Genomic DNA, 13,586 nt, shown 5'->3' with positions numbered 1-13,586 from the left:
CAGCGAGCCACCCGGCATCAGGGCAGCTGGAAGAGTTGGATACAGCGCCAGAAGATGGCGCTTCTATAAAAGCGCCATTTTCTGGGGTGGCTGTGGGACTGCAATTCACAGCGGGGGTGCCCAGAAAGCATGGGCACCCTGCACTGTGGATTCCAATCCCCAGCTGCCTAGTTGTACCCGGCTGGACTCAAAAATTGGGCGAAGCTCACGTCATTTTTTTTAAAATTATTTCATGAAATTCATGAAATAATTAAAAAAAAAAGGGTTTTTGGTTCCCAGCCGGGTACAAATAGGCAGCTGGGGGTTGGGGGCAGCCCGTACCTGCCTGCTGTACCCGGCTAGCATACAAAAATATGGCGAAGCCCACGTCATTTTTTTTGTTTGGGAGGGCAAAGAAATCCTGCATACAGTCCTGGAAGGAGGATGCTGAGCCTTGTAGTTCGACAGCTGCTGTCTGCTCTCCTGCATACACTATTGGATGGAGGATGCTGAGCCTTGTAGTTCGACAGCTGCTGTCTGCTCTCCTGCATACACTATTGGATGGAGGATGCTGAGCCTTGTAGGTCTGCTCCCCCTGACTCTCCCTCAAGCATACAGTCCTGGATGGAGCATGCTGAGCCTTGTAGTTCTGCAGCTGCTGTCTGCTCTCCTGCATACACTATTGGATGGAGTATGCTGAGCCTTGTAGTTCTGCAGCTGTCTGCTCTTCTGCATACACTAGTGGAGAATGAAGAACACATTGAAGAAGGAAATGACATCAGACCTTTTTTTTTTGTTCACTGATAAAAAACGCATAAAGACGCAGTGAGCAAAAACGCAGCAAAACGCAGCAAAAAACGCACCAAATCACGGCAAAACGCGTGCGGTTTTTGCCACGTTTTTTTGCCACGGGTGCGTTTTTGTGCGGTTTTTGCCGCAAAAAACGCACAAAAACGCAGTGTCAAAAAACGCAGTGTGTGAACCTAGCCTAATGGTGTGCACTGCCTTTCATGCCTGTTTCCAGGATGAACTGTTTATTGTTCACTTAGACATTTGGCTGGAGATGCTGACTAGACATTCTTAAAAGGCCCAGAGTACCTGTGTGTGTGTATGAGCGCATATATATATATGTAATCTGCTGCCCAATACATGCTTCCATTATACTAAAACTAAGGGGCCCTTTGCACACTACGACATCGCAGGTGCGATGTCGGTGGGGTCAAATCGAAAGTGACGCACTTCCGGGGTCGCTCTCGACATTGTAGTGTGTAAATCTTTTAACTACGATTACCAAGCGCAAAAGCGTCGGTATCGTATGATCGGTGTAGTGTCGGTCATTTTCATTATTTTGGCTGCAGCGACGGTATGTTGTTGTTCCTCGTTCCTGCGGCAGCACACTTCGCAGCACACAGCACACTTCGCTGTGTATGAAGTCGCAGGAGCGAGGAACATCTCCTACCTGCGTCCGCCTCCCGTGTGACGTCGCTGTGACGCCACACGACCTGCCCCCTTAGGAAGGAGGCGGGTCGCCAGCCAGAGCGACGTCGCAGGGCAGGTAAGTGCATGTGAAGCTGCCGTAGCGATAATATTTGCTACGGCAGCTATCACAAAATATCGTAGCTGCGACGGGGGCGGGGACTATCGCGCTCGGCATCGCAGCATCGGCTTGCGATGTCGTAGTGTGCAAAGGGTCCCTAAGTTTCCCAGGGGGTTATTACACATTAGACTTTTCGATTTGCACAAACATATGAAGGGATTGATTTTGCACTATGTACTTTGATTTTTGATTATTCCCTACTGCAATAAACAATAATTTTTTTAGCCTTTATAAAAACAATTATATAACAACGTATACAATAGTTTTTTATCCTGTGCACTTTAGCACTTGACACTTTGTTATTGTGATAATATATCTTGTTTCAATCATTTTTCCTTTTATAGGAAATATATTTATGCACTAGCACTTTTGAATTTTTGAGAATTTTAGGCCTTACACTATTTTTGTTTAGTTGTTTATTTTATTTCTAATGAAGGATTTTTTCGGTGCCTTCCATTACTTAACTAGGGCTTAGCGGCAGCTGTGACCTATCATTCACCCCTTATATTACCCCGATTGCCACCACACCAGGGCAATCAGGATGAAGCGGGTAAAGTGCCGGAATTTTCACATCTAATGGGTGTAGCCATTCTGGGCTGCTGCAGGCTGCTATTTTTAGGCATCCACAGCATGAGATACCAGCCCAAAGCTTTCGGTTCTATCATGCCTGGGTATCAAAAATGGGGGGAACCACACACCTTTTTTTTAATTATTTGTTTATTTTTACACTGTAGGGATACAGACAGTGAGTGTGTGTGTGAGCCCAACCAATCACAGACGCTGTCAGTGGGTGGGGTTGTGGTCTGACTGCAACCTATCACAGACACCGGGAGTGACAGTGGGCGGGGAAAGAGTGAATATGTATGAGGGTTAATGAGCGGACTTGGAAATAGTGTTACAGCCATGCAGGAGACTTGGTAAGTATAACACTCCTGCTCTAATCTGCCTAGCCCTTTCTACCATCATTTTACAGCACACTGTTCGGGTCCCCATAGACTTACATGGGGTTTGGTGTCCGGGCAGATGTTTGTGTTATGATCCGGAACCATGGAAGACCACCACAAATCATTGGCAAAAGGTGACAAGAGCATTGGCAATTAATCTGGCCGCCATCCCCTTACTAACCATCACAACTAGAAGTAGCCGAGGGGTGAACTAACATCCTGTGCACCGCGTACCCAGCCGGAGAACTAACTATCCTAAAGGTAGGAAAGATGAATAACTCTCTGCCTCAGAAAATAGACAAGAATAGCAAGCCCCCCACATTCAAAGACTGTGGTGATATAGGAAAAACACAATACACAGGTAGATGATGACAGGATTAGCAAAAGGTGAGGCCCCTGCTGACTAAAATAGGAAAGGACAGTAAAGGGACTGATGGTGGCTAGAGAAAAACCCTGCATAATACCAACTTCCTGATAGTATAAAAAGGCCCTCAGATTGCTCGATCTGAACTCCGTCCTATACCAGGTGCCCTTGTCATACCAATGAACAGAAAACCAGAATTATAACAAATTCAACAAGCCACAAACACATGGACCCAAAGGAGCTATACTCCACACAGAACTGCAGGGAGTTCCTCAACAATCCACTGAGGGGGAAAATCCCTGGAAGGAAATAAACTGAAACCAACCACAACAAATGACAAACCCAGATAAGCAAAAGAACCAGACAATAAATAAAGAGCAAGCACTTATCTGGAGTAGATGTGGTGTAAAGCAGGATTAAGCAGGCTGGAGATACAAAGAACTGACATCCGGCAACAGCCTGCAATCAGACCAGGACTTAAATAAGCAGAGAGTTAGCAAAGGAAACACCCACTGCACAGCACACCTGGTCCAAGTCCAAACCATTCCTGGCCACCAGAGGGAGCCTCCCAGCAGCCAAAACATAACTAACATTCACAACATGTTTGGGTTCAAATTCAGTCTTGAATCAGATCTTTTTTTTAAATCCGGCTGGACCCGCTGAACCCAAACATATGTGAATTTGCCCATCTCTAAACTTAGAAACCCAGCAAAAAAGGAGTCTTTCAATTTTGCCAAGAGTAGACATAGTATCCTAATAAGCAACACCATAATATTATATATAATAATAAAATAATACTTTATTTAATTTTTGCTCCAGGATACAAATAATAAAACAGAATAGGGATGGGGTATAGTGCAAAAGGGGAAAGAACACCACGTGCCCCCAGAGTAAAAGGACCAGTAAATATTATGTAAAAATTCAGTAATGGGATACAGTGGGAACTAGCCATAGATGGTGCCAAACAATTGTGACTAAAAGGATTACATCATAATGAGTGTAGCTCACTACCATCCATGAATAATCACACATAACGGCAACCAACGCCACACAATTTTTTTCTGGTTAAGAGTATCCTGGACAGATCACTATCTCAATTAATTATGAAATTATTAGAGTTTGTGCTGACGTGCAATTTCTTCATCTTCAGAGATAGGTTCTTCCTCCAGCACTACGGCACTGCGATGGGGGCGGCTTGCGCCCCATCTTATGCAAACCTCTTTCTTGGATTTTGGGAGAGGGAGGTTTTCGGGGATGGTGTGCCAGCTAGCTCCCATGCGCAGTGTTGGCTTCACTATATCGACACTTTTGTTGGTCTGGGGGGGAACCATCTCTGAATTGGAGGACTTTGTGCGTTGGCTCAACTCCAATGATCTGAATATTGTACTGACACATCGCTTTAAACCAAAGAAAATTGATTTTCTCGATAGCCAGATTTCCATTGAATTAAATGGAATGGTGTCCACGAATATCTTCCGTAAGTCCACAGCGGTGAATTCTCTCTTGCATGCCACTTCAGGGCATCCTAGGTCAACAATTAATGCCATTCCAACAGGCCAATTCTTGAGATTGCGCAGACTGTGTTCCTTGGAGGACACTTTTGTTGACGATTCAAGGGACATGCGGGAGAGGTTCGCCAGCAAGGGATGTAGTGAGAGAAGTATAAAACGTGAATACCAGCGGGCTAAATGCTCCAAACGGGATCAGCTCCTGACTGGAAGCGTTAAAAGGGAGGAATCATCCTCCGGGTCCATGGTTAGATTCATATCAACATTTAGTCGACAATGGGATCAGATTAGGGGGATTTTGAACAAGCATTGGGGGGTGGGTTCTTAAAACTGAGCCCTCTATGGCAGGGTATCTACCAGAGCGTCCCTTGATGATGGCTTTTTTCCTGGGTTTCTAATGTTTTTAATGTTTTTGGGAGTTATTGCCCATTTGTTTAATATGAGATCCGTGGATGGTCCTTGTCTTTTTCACCATCTCTAAACTTGAATAAAATGAAAAAAAATCTTGCACCATTACTGGGTAAAAATTTGAACCAATATACACACCTGACTTTGGGTAAGTGACAAGAAACACATCATCTTCCCTAATTTCCATATGTTCTACAGCATCTATGAGTTCAGGTGATGTATAATTCTTATCAAAGGATATGCCTTTATGTTTGAAGGATATTGACATCAGGGCTTTAAGTGTATCTTGGTCCATTGTTGCCATCTAAAAATATATAAACAATTCATTGATATTAAAGGTTAAAATAACAAAAATTATAAACTATTTCTTGATTATCTTTCATGTAAACAGTGTTTGGCTTTGTGCGCACTAGAAATGTGAAGTTTCTCAAGAAAATTTCTTGAGAAACTTCTGGGAGTGGAAGATTTCCGGACCTCCGGAAAAAATCTGCACCAAATCAGCGGTAAATCCGCATGCGGATTTGCCGCGGATTAGCCGCGATTTTCCCGCAGGTTGTTCCCTGCGGATTTTGCAGGCTGTACTGCAGAAATCCGCAGGCACCTGCGGAAAAGAATTGACATGCTCATTTTCTCAAGAAATTTTCTCAAGAAAATCTTCAAGGAAATTTCTTGAGAAAAATCCGCAGCGTGCGCACAGCTATTTTTTTTTCTCATAGGATTTGCTGGGAAATGTCTGCACAAAGATTGCAGACATCTCTCAAGAAATTTCTGCAGCAACTCCGCGGGTAAATCCGCGGGTAAAACGGCCTAGTGCGCACATAGCCTTTCTCTGTTTTTCTGCAGAAATGGTAGTTTATTGAGGACAATACAAAAGTTTATGTTCATTTCTAAATCACTGATTTAAACTTTAAACTTGGAACAATTGGGTAGAGTTTTGCACTTTAATATCGTACAATACAAGATAATATTGTGGTATCGTGTTAGCCAGAAAAATCAATTCAAATACTTCTGCCCCAAGAATGAAAAAAGTATTTTAGGAGTGATACCTTTATAGGCTAACCAGAAAAATAATATTAGCAAGTTTTCACAGCACCAAGACTCCTTCTTCAGGTTAAATTACAAATGAATTACTGAGACAAAAAATAAATTTAAGGGGTACTTCTCACATAGCGAGATCGCTAGCGAGATCGCTGCTGAGTCAAGTTTTTTGTGATGTACCAGTGACCTCATCAGCGATCTTGCTGTGTGTGACACTAAGCAGCGACCTGGCCCCTGCTGTGAAATTGCTGATAGTTACACACAGTGCTGGTTCACTTTTTGCTCGTTGTTCTCCCGCTGTGAAGCACACATCGCTGAGTTTGACAGCGAGAGAGCAAAGATCTGAATGTGCAGGAGCAGGGAGCCGGCGTCTGGAAGCTGCGGATGCTGGTAACCAAGGTACACATCGGGTAACCAAGCAAAGCGCTTTGCTTGGTTACCCAATATTTACCTTGGTTAGTAGCGTACGCCGCTCTCAGGCTGCCAGTGCTGGCTCCCTGCACACGTAGCCAGAGTACACATCAGGTAACTAAGCGAAACGCTTTGCTTAGTAACTCGATGTGTACCCTGGCTAAGAGTGCAGGGAGCCAGCGCTAAGCTGTGTGCGCTGATAACCAGGGTAAATATCGGGTAACCAAGCAAAGCATTTTGCTTGGTTACCTGATATTTACCCTGGTTACCAAGCGCAGCATTGTTTCCACGAGTCGCTGCTGGCTGGTCATTGGTCGCTGGTGAGATCTGCCTGATTGACAGCTCACCAGCGACCATTTAGCGACGCACCAGCGATCCTGACCAGGTCATATCGTGGTCGGAATCGCTAGTACGTCGTTTAGTGAGACGGTGCCCTAAATGAATGTTACAACAGGACATGGGAAAAATGATGCCTCCTAAAAATAAGCCAAAGAAATCAGATTAAGGTTTTTGTTAGAAATGCAGATCAGTTGGTAGTGGTCTGTGTATGTGGAGGTGTGAAGTGTGTCCATGTAGTGAGTCATAAAACCAGGTGTTAAATTGAGTCCTTTTGTTAAGGATCCAAACATCCTTATCAGTTTAAATTCCCAAATTTTTCTCTCTGTCATCCTTAAAATGACATTTCAGTATTGATACTTTTAAATCTGTCATACTGTGTCCCAGTCTAGAGACATGTTTTCACACAGGCGGGTCCAGCTCTTTTTTTATTGTGTGCCTGTGTAGATTCATCCTTGTTTGTAGTTTTTGTTTAGTTTCCCCAATATATGTTCCTCCAGGGCATCTTGTGCACTTTATCATGTATACCACATTGGAGGATGTACATGAAAAGAAATCCATGATGTTATAGTCCTGGTTTGTTATAAAATGTTGGTACAGGTCTTGTATTCCTCCCTTTACAGGGGGATATGCATACCTCTGATGGTAATAAAAGGACATGTCTAACAAGGAGATTTCCTAATTTGGGGGGCTGTTTGTAGGAGAGAAGAGGTAGTTCTGGGAATATTGCTTTTTAATCTGTGATCCCTGTGGAATATGGGTTGAAGATCAGCACCAATATTCCTTAGGATGCTCATTTGGGGATTATGTATGACCACAAGCCACACCCTGTTGCTATGCTCCCTCTATTTGTAATCCAGGAGGCTGCTTCTTGGGATCCTTGTAGCTCTGTGGATCTGTTCATCTATCACCTGTGAATGCTATCCTTATTGTAGGAATGTACCGTATATCTCAGGGATACAGATGTAGTTTTCTATCCTCACTGCCTGAGTAGATCTGAATGTACCTAGTGCAACCTGACTGTAGATGATGAATATTTTTTGTCTTGGATGAAAGCTGTTCCATCTCAGATATGCCGGACGTCCTGTGGGTTTATGATAAAGTGACGTTTGTAAGGTATTGTTTTTGATGTATATGGTTGTGTTGTATATGGAAAATGCATTTAGAACTTATAGATGTTGAGGGTGAGTTTCATGGTTCGGTGGAATGTGTTGAAGTTATTGTGGAAAGTGATCAGATCATTCTTTGAGCCTGTCCAGATTATTAGCAGATCATCAATGTAGCAGAAGTATGCTAGAGGTTTAATAGCACAAGATACCAAGAACTCCTCCTCTATATTATCCATAAACAGGTTAGCATATTGTTGTGGCGCCCTGAGCAAGCCAGGACGTCACAAGCACTACACCAACACACCCCACACTCCCGGTCAGGCACACCTCAGTCAAACAAAAACCCTTGTTGCCTCCCTCCAGGGGCTGATGTCCACACCAGGGGGTGGGCCAGGTGGTTGGTCCCGCCCACCGAGGAGTTCACAGTCCTGGAGGCGGGAAAAGCAGAACAGATTGGAGTTGAGTTGGGAAGTGAAAGGAGAGGAAGGAGAGTGGTAAAAGAGCAGACAGAAAGTGGTCCGGGTGTGTGGCCCGGACGGAACAGCAAGGTTGGCAGACGGTGGTGACCGTCTGCAGGAGAGGAATATTGGAGCTAGCCGTAAGGACCGTGGACGGGCAGTGGCCCGGCGGTACCGGACCGGTACGCAAAGAGAAGCCAGCACCATCCGGCAGGGGCTTACGGACCCCGACAAGGCTAGGAGTCGCCGTGCAATTTGTCAAATCCGTTAGCGATGGGAACCTCCTGGGTTTCCCAGCAGCCAAGTCCCGACAGAAGGCAACAGTCCAACCGTTAGAGGGAAACACAGTCACCGCCAAGGCTAAAGTTCCCAGGGCCAGAGCCTGCGGGCAAAAGGGGCTTCTTCAGCAACCTTCAAGCTGGGGAGCAGGTTACCGGTGGGAACCCATTGGAACCGTCTACACTACACAGGTGCAGGGAAAGGCAGTCACCATCAACCTGCCGGGAGGAGAAACACCGCAGCCGTCTGTGGGACCCGTCCATCCAGCCGTTTGTTTTACCGGAGACTTTGTGTACATCATTGGCTGAGTGAGTACCACCGTGCCGTGCGGCACAGCGCTGCCCCCGCGACCCTGCACCTCACCAGGCCCCATAACCCGCCTGCCATCCATCCCTACCCCATCACCGGGACCCGGGACAACCAACCCCCCTACCCACGGAGGGGAGAACTAACATCCAGGCTGCTCCCTGTCATCGCTCCCGGGATCCCCGTCCAGAGCAGTGGTGGTGTCACCAATCTCACCACAACTGTGGGTGGCGTCACGGACAATTTCAAATCCCCACAATCAATTCCCCCTTTTCACTCACGGGAGAGGAACGCCGCTCGAGTCCCCGGGATCCGGCCCACCGCTCGAGCCACCACCGAGCCGCAGCAGCCGGACCCGAGCAGTGGGAGAGCGCAGCGTCCCCTCCTCCGCCCGCGACATTGTCGTGACATTTTGCTTCCCATAGAGCTGCCCGTACACTGTCCGTACACTGTTGGTATACATTTATCCCAAAGGAAAAATAGTGGTGGTGTAGCACAAACCTGATGAATTGCAGAGCTCGGTCCATGATCAGATTGTTTTTTTGAACAAAATATTTGCATGCCGCAATCCCATCTTTGTGAGGCATGTTTGAGTAAAGAGACTCTACATCCATGGTGGCTAATATTGTATCCTCTGAAAGTGGACCCAAAGCTAACAATTTGCAGAGAATATCTGTGGTGTCCTGGATGTAGCTGGGTGTTCCTCACCAGGGGTTTCAGAATGTTCTCCACCCAGCCCGAGGTAATCTCAATTAATGTCCCCATACCAGAGATGATGGGTCTCCCTGGACCCTGGATTACCTTCTTTATGTATTTTAGGTAACACGTAGAAGATATCTGTTTGGGGATTGTCTGGTATTAGGTACAGTAGAGAGGATGACAGAGCCAAACTCATTGATGATATCTGTTAGTTCCTTTGTGTATTTTTTGGTGGGATCTTCCTGAAGCTGAGTGTAGTATTTTTTATCCAAGAGTTGTCTGTGTGCTTCCTGGATGTAATCTGACATATTCATAATTACTATAGCTCCTCCTTTGTCTGCTGGTTTAATGATGATATTAATGATGATATTTTTGTTAGACTTTAACAATTTTATGGCTTTTCTATCCTCTATACCAGAGGTCTGAAACACGCGGCCCTCGGGCCGCATGCGGCCCCTCAGGCTGCTTCGTGCGGAATCCAGGGCCCGTGCCCCTGTTCATTATCGCAGCCGGTGCAGGGGCCGCAGCCACTGTCTGCGCTTTATGTCAGATGAATGTTTTTCCGGCGCTGCGCTCAGAGTCCATAACATAAATCGCTGACAGGGGCTGCGGCCCCTGCACCGGCCGCGATAGTCACCGGGGGCACGTGCCTGCAGACAGCAAGAAGCAGAGATGAGGCAGCCGAGGGAACGCGGGACAGCTGAGAAGAGTGGTGTTTTGTTTTGTTTTTTTTGTGTGTATGTGAAGGACGGCACAATAACCCCTTAGCGACCTATGAAGTACTGGGTACGTTATGGCTCCCTGGTACTTAAGGACCCATGACGTACCCAGTACGTCATGGCAAAATCACAGCCCCGAAGCCCCGATGACTGCGATCGCTGCAAATACCTTAGATTCGGGGAGGAGGGGACCTCTGCCTGACCTCAGGAGGGGTGGTGTCTCCTCCCCGGTCCTACGGAAGCTGTGATTGGCTGACAAATGCCGCTCAGCCAATCACAGACACTGTAATGTTTCAGCCATTGAAAATGACCGAAACATTGAAATCCAGCCATGATCAGTGCAGCTATAGCACTGATCATTGGCTGGAGCTGGGTGATCGCTGTTTCACCCGCGCCCAGCTCTGATTGGAGAGAACGGCCTGGTGACCGATCGCTTCAATCACTGTGGATCTAGGGTCGGAGACCGCTCCCCTCAGCTTCACTCCAGCGTCTGTGGAAGCTGAGGAGAGCGATCGGTAAGTTACAGCCACTGCCCACTTTCAGCCGCCGCCACTGCCCTCCTGATCCATTACTACAGGATGGGCACATTACTATAGAATAGGGACAAGGCTGGGGACATTACTAAAGGATGGGGACATTACAAGGATGGGCACAATACTATTGGATGAGGACATTACTATAGAATGGGGACAAGGCTGGGGAAATTACTATAGGATGGGGACTAGGATGGGCACAGTACTACATATGGACATTACTACAAGGGAACAAGGATGGGAAACATTACTATAGGATAGGGATAAGGCTGGGGACATTACTAAAGGATGGGGACATTACAAGGATGGGCACAATACTATTGGATGGGGACACTACTATAGAATGGGGACGTTACTATAGGATGGGGACAAGGCTGGGGAAATTACTATAGGATGGGGACTAGGATGGGCACAGTACTACAGGATAGGGACATTACTACAAGGGGACAAGGATGGGAAACATTACTATAGAATAGGGATAAGGCTGGTGACATTACTATAGGATGGGGACATTACTATAGGATGGGGACATTACAATAGGTTGGGGACAAGGTTGGCACATTACTATTGGATGGGGACATTACCATAGGATGGGGACAAGGTTGGCACATTACTATAGGATGGGGACATTACTACAGAATGGGACAACTATATAATGGGAACAGTACTACTGGATAGGAAGATTGCTACAAGGGGAAAAAGGATGGGAAAACATTACTATAAGATGGGGACAAGGATGGACACATTACTACAGGATGGGGACATTACTATAGGTTGGGGACATTACTATAGGATGGGTACAAGAATGACACACATTACTACAGGATGGGCACATTACGATAAGATGGGGACAAGGATGAGACACATTACTACAAGATGGGGACAAGGATGGGGAACATTACTATAGGATGGGGACAAGGATGAGCACATTATTGTAGAAGGGGACTAGGATGGGGCACAATACTACAAGGGGACAAGGATGGCCACATTACAACAAGATGGGGGGGAACATTACTAAAAGATGGTGGCCAAAATTTCTATATAGTGCTAATTGTAACACTATTAGTTACAAGAAAGGGATAAAATGTAAAAAAAAAAAACAAAAAAAAACCCCTCAAAATAAGGCATGACATTTTTTTTAGCATCAAAATTATTTTTTTTTATATTTAAACAAAGAAGGTGCACATTTGTTATAATAAACAAGTGAAACATGTTCAAAATCAGTGATCCAAAGGAATGTAAAAAAAAATAATATATATATATATATATATATATATATATATATATATATATATATATTTATTTACAGTGCCTACAAGTAGTATTCAACCCCCTGCAGATTTAGCAGGTTTACACATTCGGAATTAACTTGGCATTGTGACATTTGGACTGTAGATCAGCCTGGAAATGTGAAATGCACTGCAGCAAAAAAGAATGTTATTTCTTTTTTTATTTTTTTTTTAAATTGTGAAAAGTTTATTCAGAGGGTCATTTATTATTCAACCCCTCAAACCACAAGAATTCTGTTTGGTTCCCCTAAAGTATTAAGAAGTATTTCAGGCACAAAGAACAATGAGCTTCACATGTTTGTATTAATTATCTCTTTTTCCAGCCTTTTCTGACTAATTAAGACCCTCCCCAAACTTGTGAACAGCACTCATACTTGGTCAACATGGGAAAGACAAAGGAGCATTCCAAGGCCATCAGAGACAAGATCGTGGAGGGTCACAAGGCTGGCAAGGGGTACAAAATCCTTTCCAAGGAGTTGGGCCTACCTGTCTCCACTGTTGGGAGCATCATCCGGAAGTGGAAGGCTTATGGAACTACTGTTAGCCTTCCACGTCCTGGACAGCCTTTGAAAGTTTCCACCCGTGCCGAGGCCAGGCTTGTCCGAAGAGTCAAGGCTAACCCAAGGACAACAAGGAAGGAGCTCCGGGAAGATCTCATGGCAGTGGGGACATTGGTTTCAGTCAATACCATAAGTAACGTACTCCACCGCAATGGTCTCCGTTCCAGACGAGCCCGTAAGATAACTTTACTTTCAAAGAGTCATGTCAAGGCTCGTCTACAGTTTGCTCATGATCACTTGGAGGACTCTGAGACAGACTGGTTCAAGGTTCTCTGGTCTGATGAGACCAAGATCGAGATCTTTGGTGCCAACCACACACGTGACGTTTGGAGACTGGATGGCACTGCATACGACCCCAAGAATACCATCCCTACAGTCAAGCATGGTGGTGGCAGCATCATGCTGTGGGGCTGTTTCTCAGCCAAGGGGCCTGGCCATCTGGTCCGCATCTATGGGAAGATGGATAGCACGGCCTACCTGGAGATTTTGGCCAAGAACCTCCGCTCCTCCATCAAGGATCTTAAGATGGGTCGTCATTTCATCTTCCACCAAGACAACGACCCAAAGCACACAGCCAAGAAAACCAAGGCCTGGTTCAAGAGGGAAAAAAAATCAAGGTGTTGCAGTGGCCTAGTCAGTCTCCTGACCTTAACCCAATTGAAAACTTGTGGAAGGAGCTCAAGATTAAAGTCCACATGAGACACCCAAAGAACCTAGATAACTTGGAGAAGATCTGCATGGAGGAGTGGGCCAAGATAACTCCAGAGACCTGTGCCGGCCTGATCAGGTCTTATAAAAGACGATTATTAGCTGTAATTGCAAACAAGGGTTATTCCACAAAATATTAAACCTAGGGGTTGAATAATAATTGACCCACACTTTTATGTTGAAAATGTATTAAAATTTAACTGAGCAACATAACTTGTTGGTTTGTAAGATTTATGCATCTGTTAATAAATCCTGCTCCCTTTTGAAGTTTGCAGGCTCTAACTTATTTGCATCTTATCAAACCTCACTATACCTTTTTATATACATAGCGGCCAAAAAAC

General features: G+C 45.4%; 1 protein-coding gene across 2 annotated transcripts in view; it reads right to left on the bottom strand.

Moving 5' to 3' along the window:
* LOC142295233 (amine sulfotransferase-like) overlaps window positions 1–13,586 on the bottom strand; it is a 160,232-nt gene that overhangs the window by 69,624 nt on the left and 77,022 nt on the right. For both annotated transcript variants that reach the window (XM_075338327.1, XM_075338326.1), the window contains exon 2: window positions 4,939–5,104. In XM_075338327.1, coding sequence (XP_075194442.1) covers window positions 4,939–5,104 — 166 coding nt within the window. The remainder of the gene's footprint in view (window positions 1–4,938; window positions 5,105–13,586) is intronic.

Source organism: Anomaloglossus baeobatrachus, chromosome 3 (assembly GCF_048569485.1).
Source record: "Anomaloglossus baeobatrachus isolate aAnoBae1 chromosome 3, aAnoBae1.hap1, whole genome shotgun sequence".
NCBI lineage: Eukaryota > Metazoa > Chordata > Amphibia > Anura > Aromobatidae > Anomaloglossus > Anomaloglossus baeobatrachus.
The sequence above is the reverse complement of the archived record's forward strand: the minus strand, read 5'-3'. Positions and strand labels throughout refer to the sequence as shown.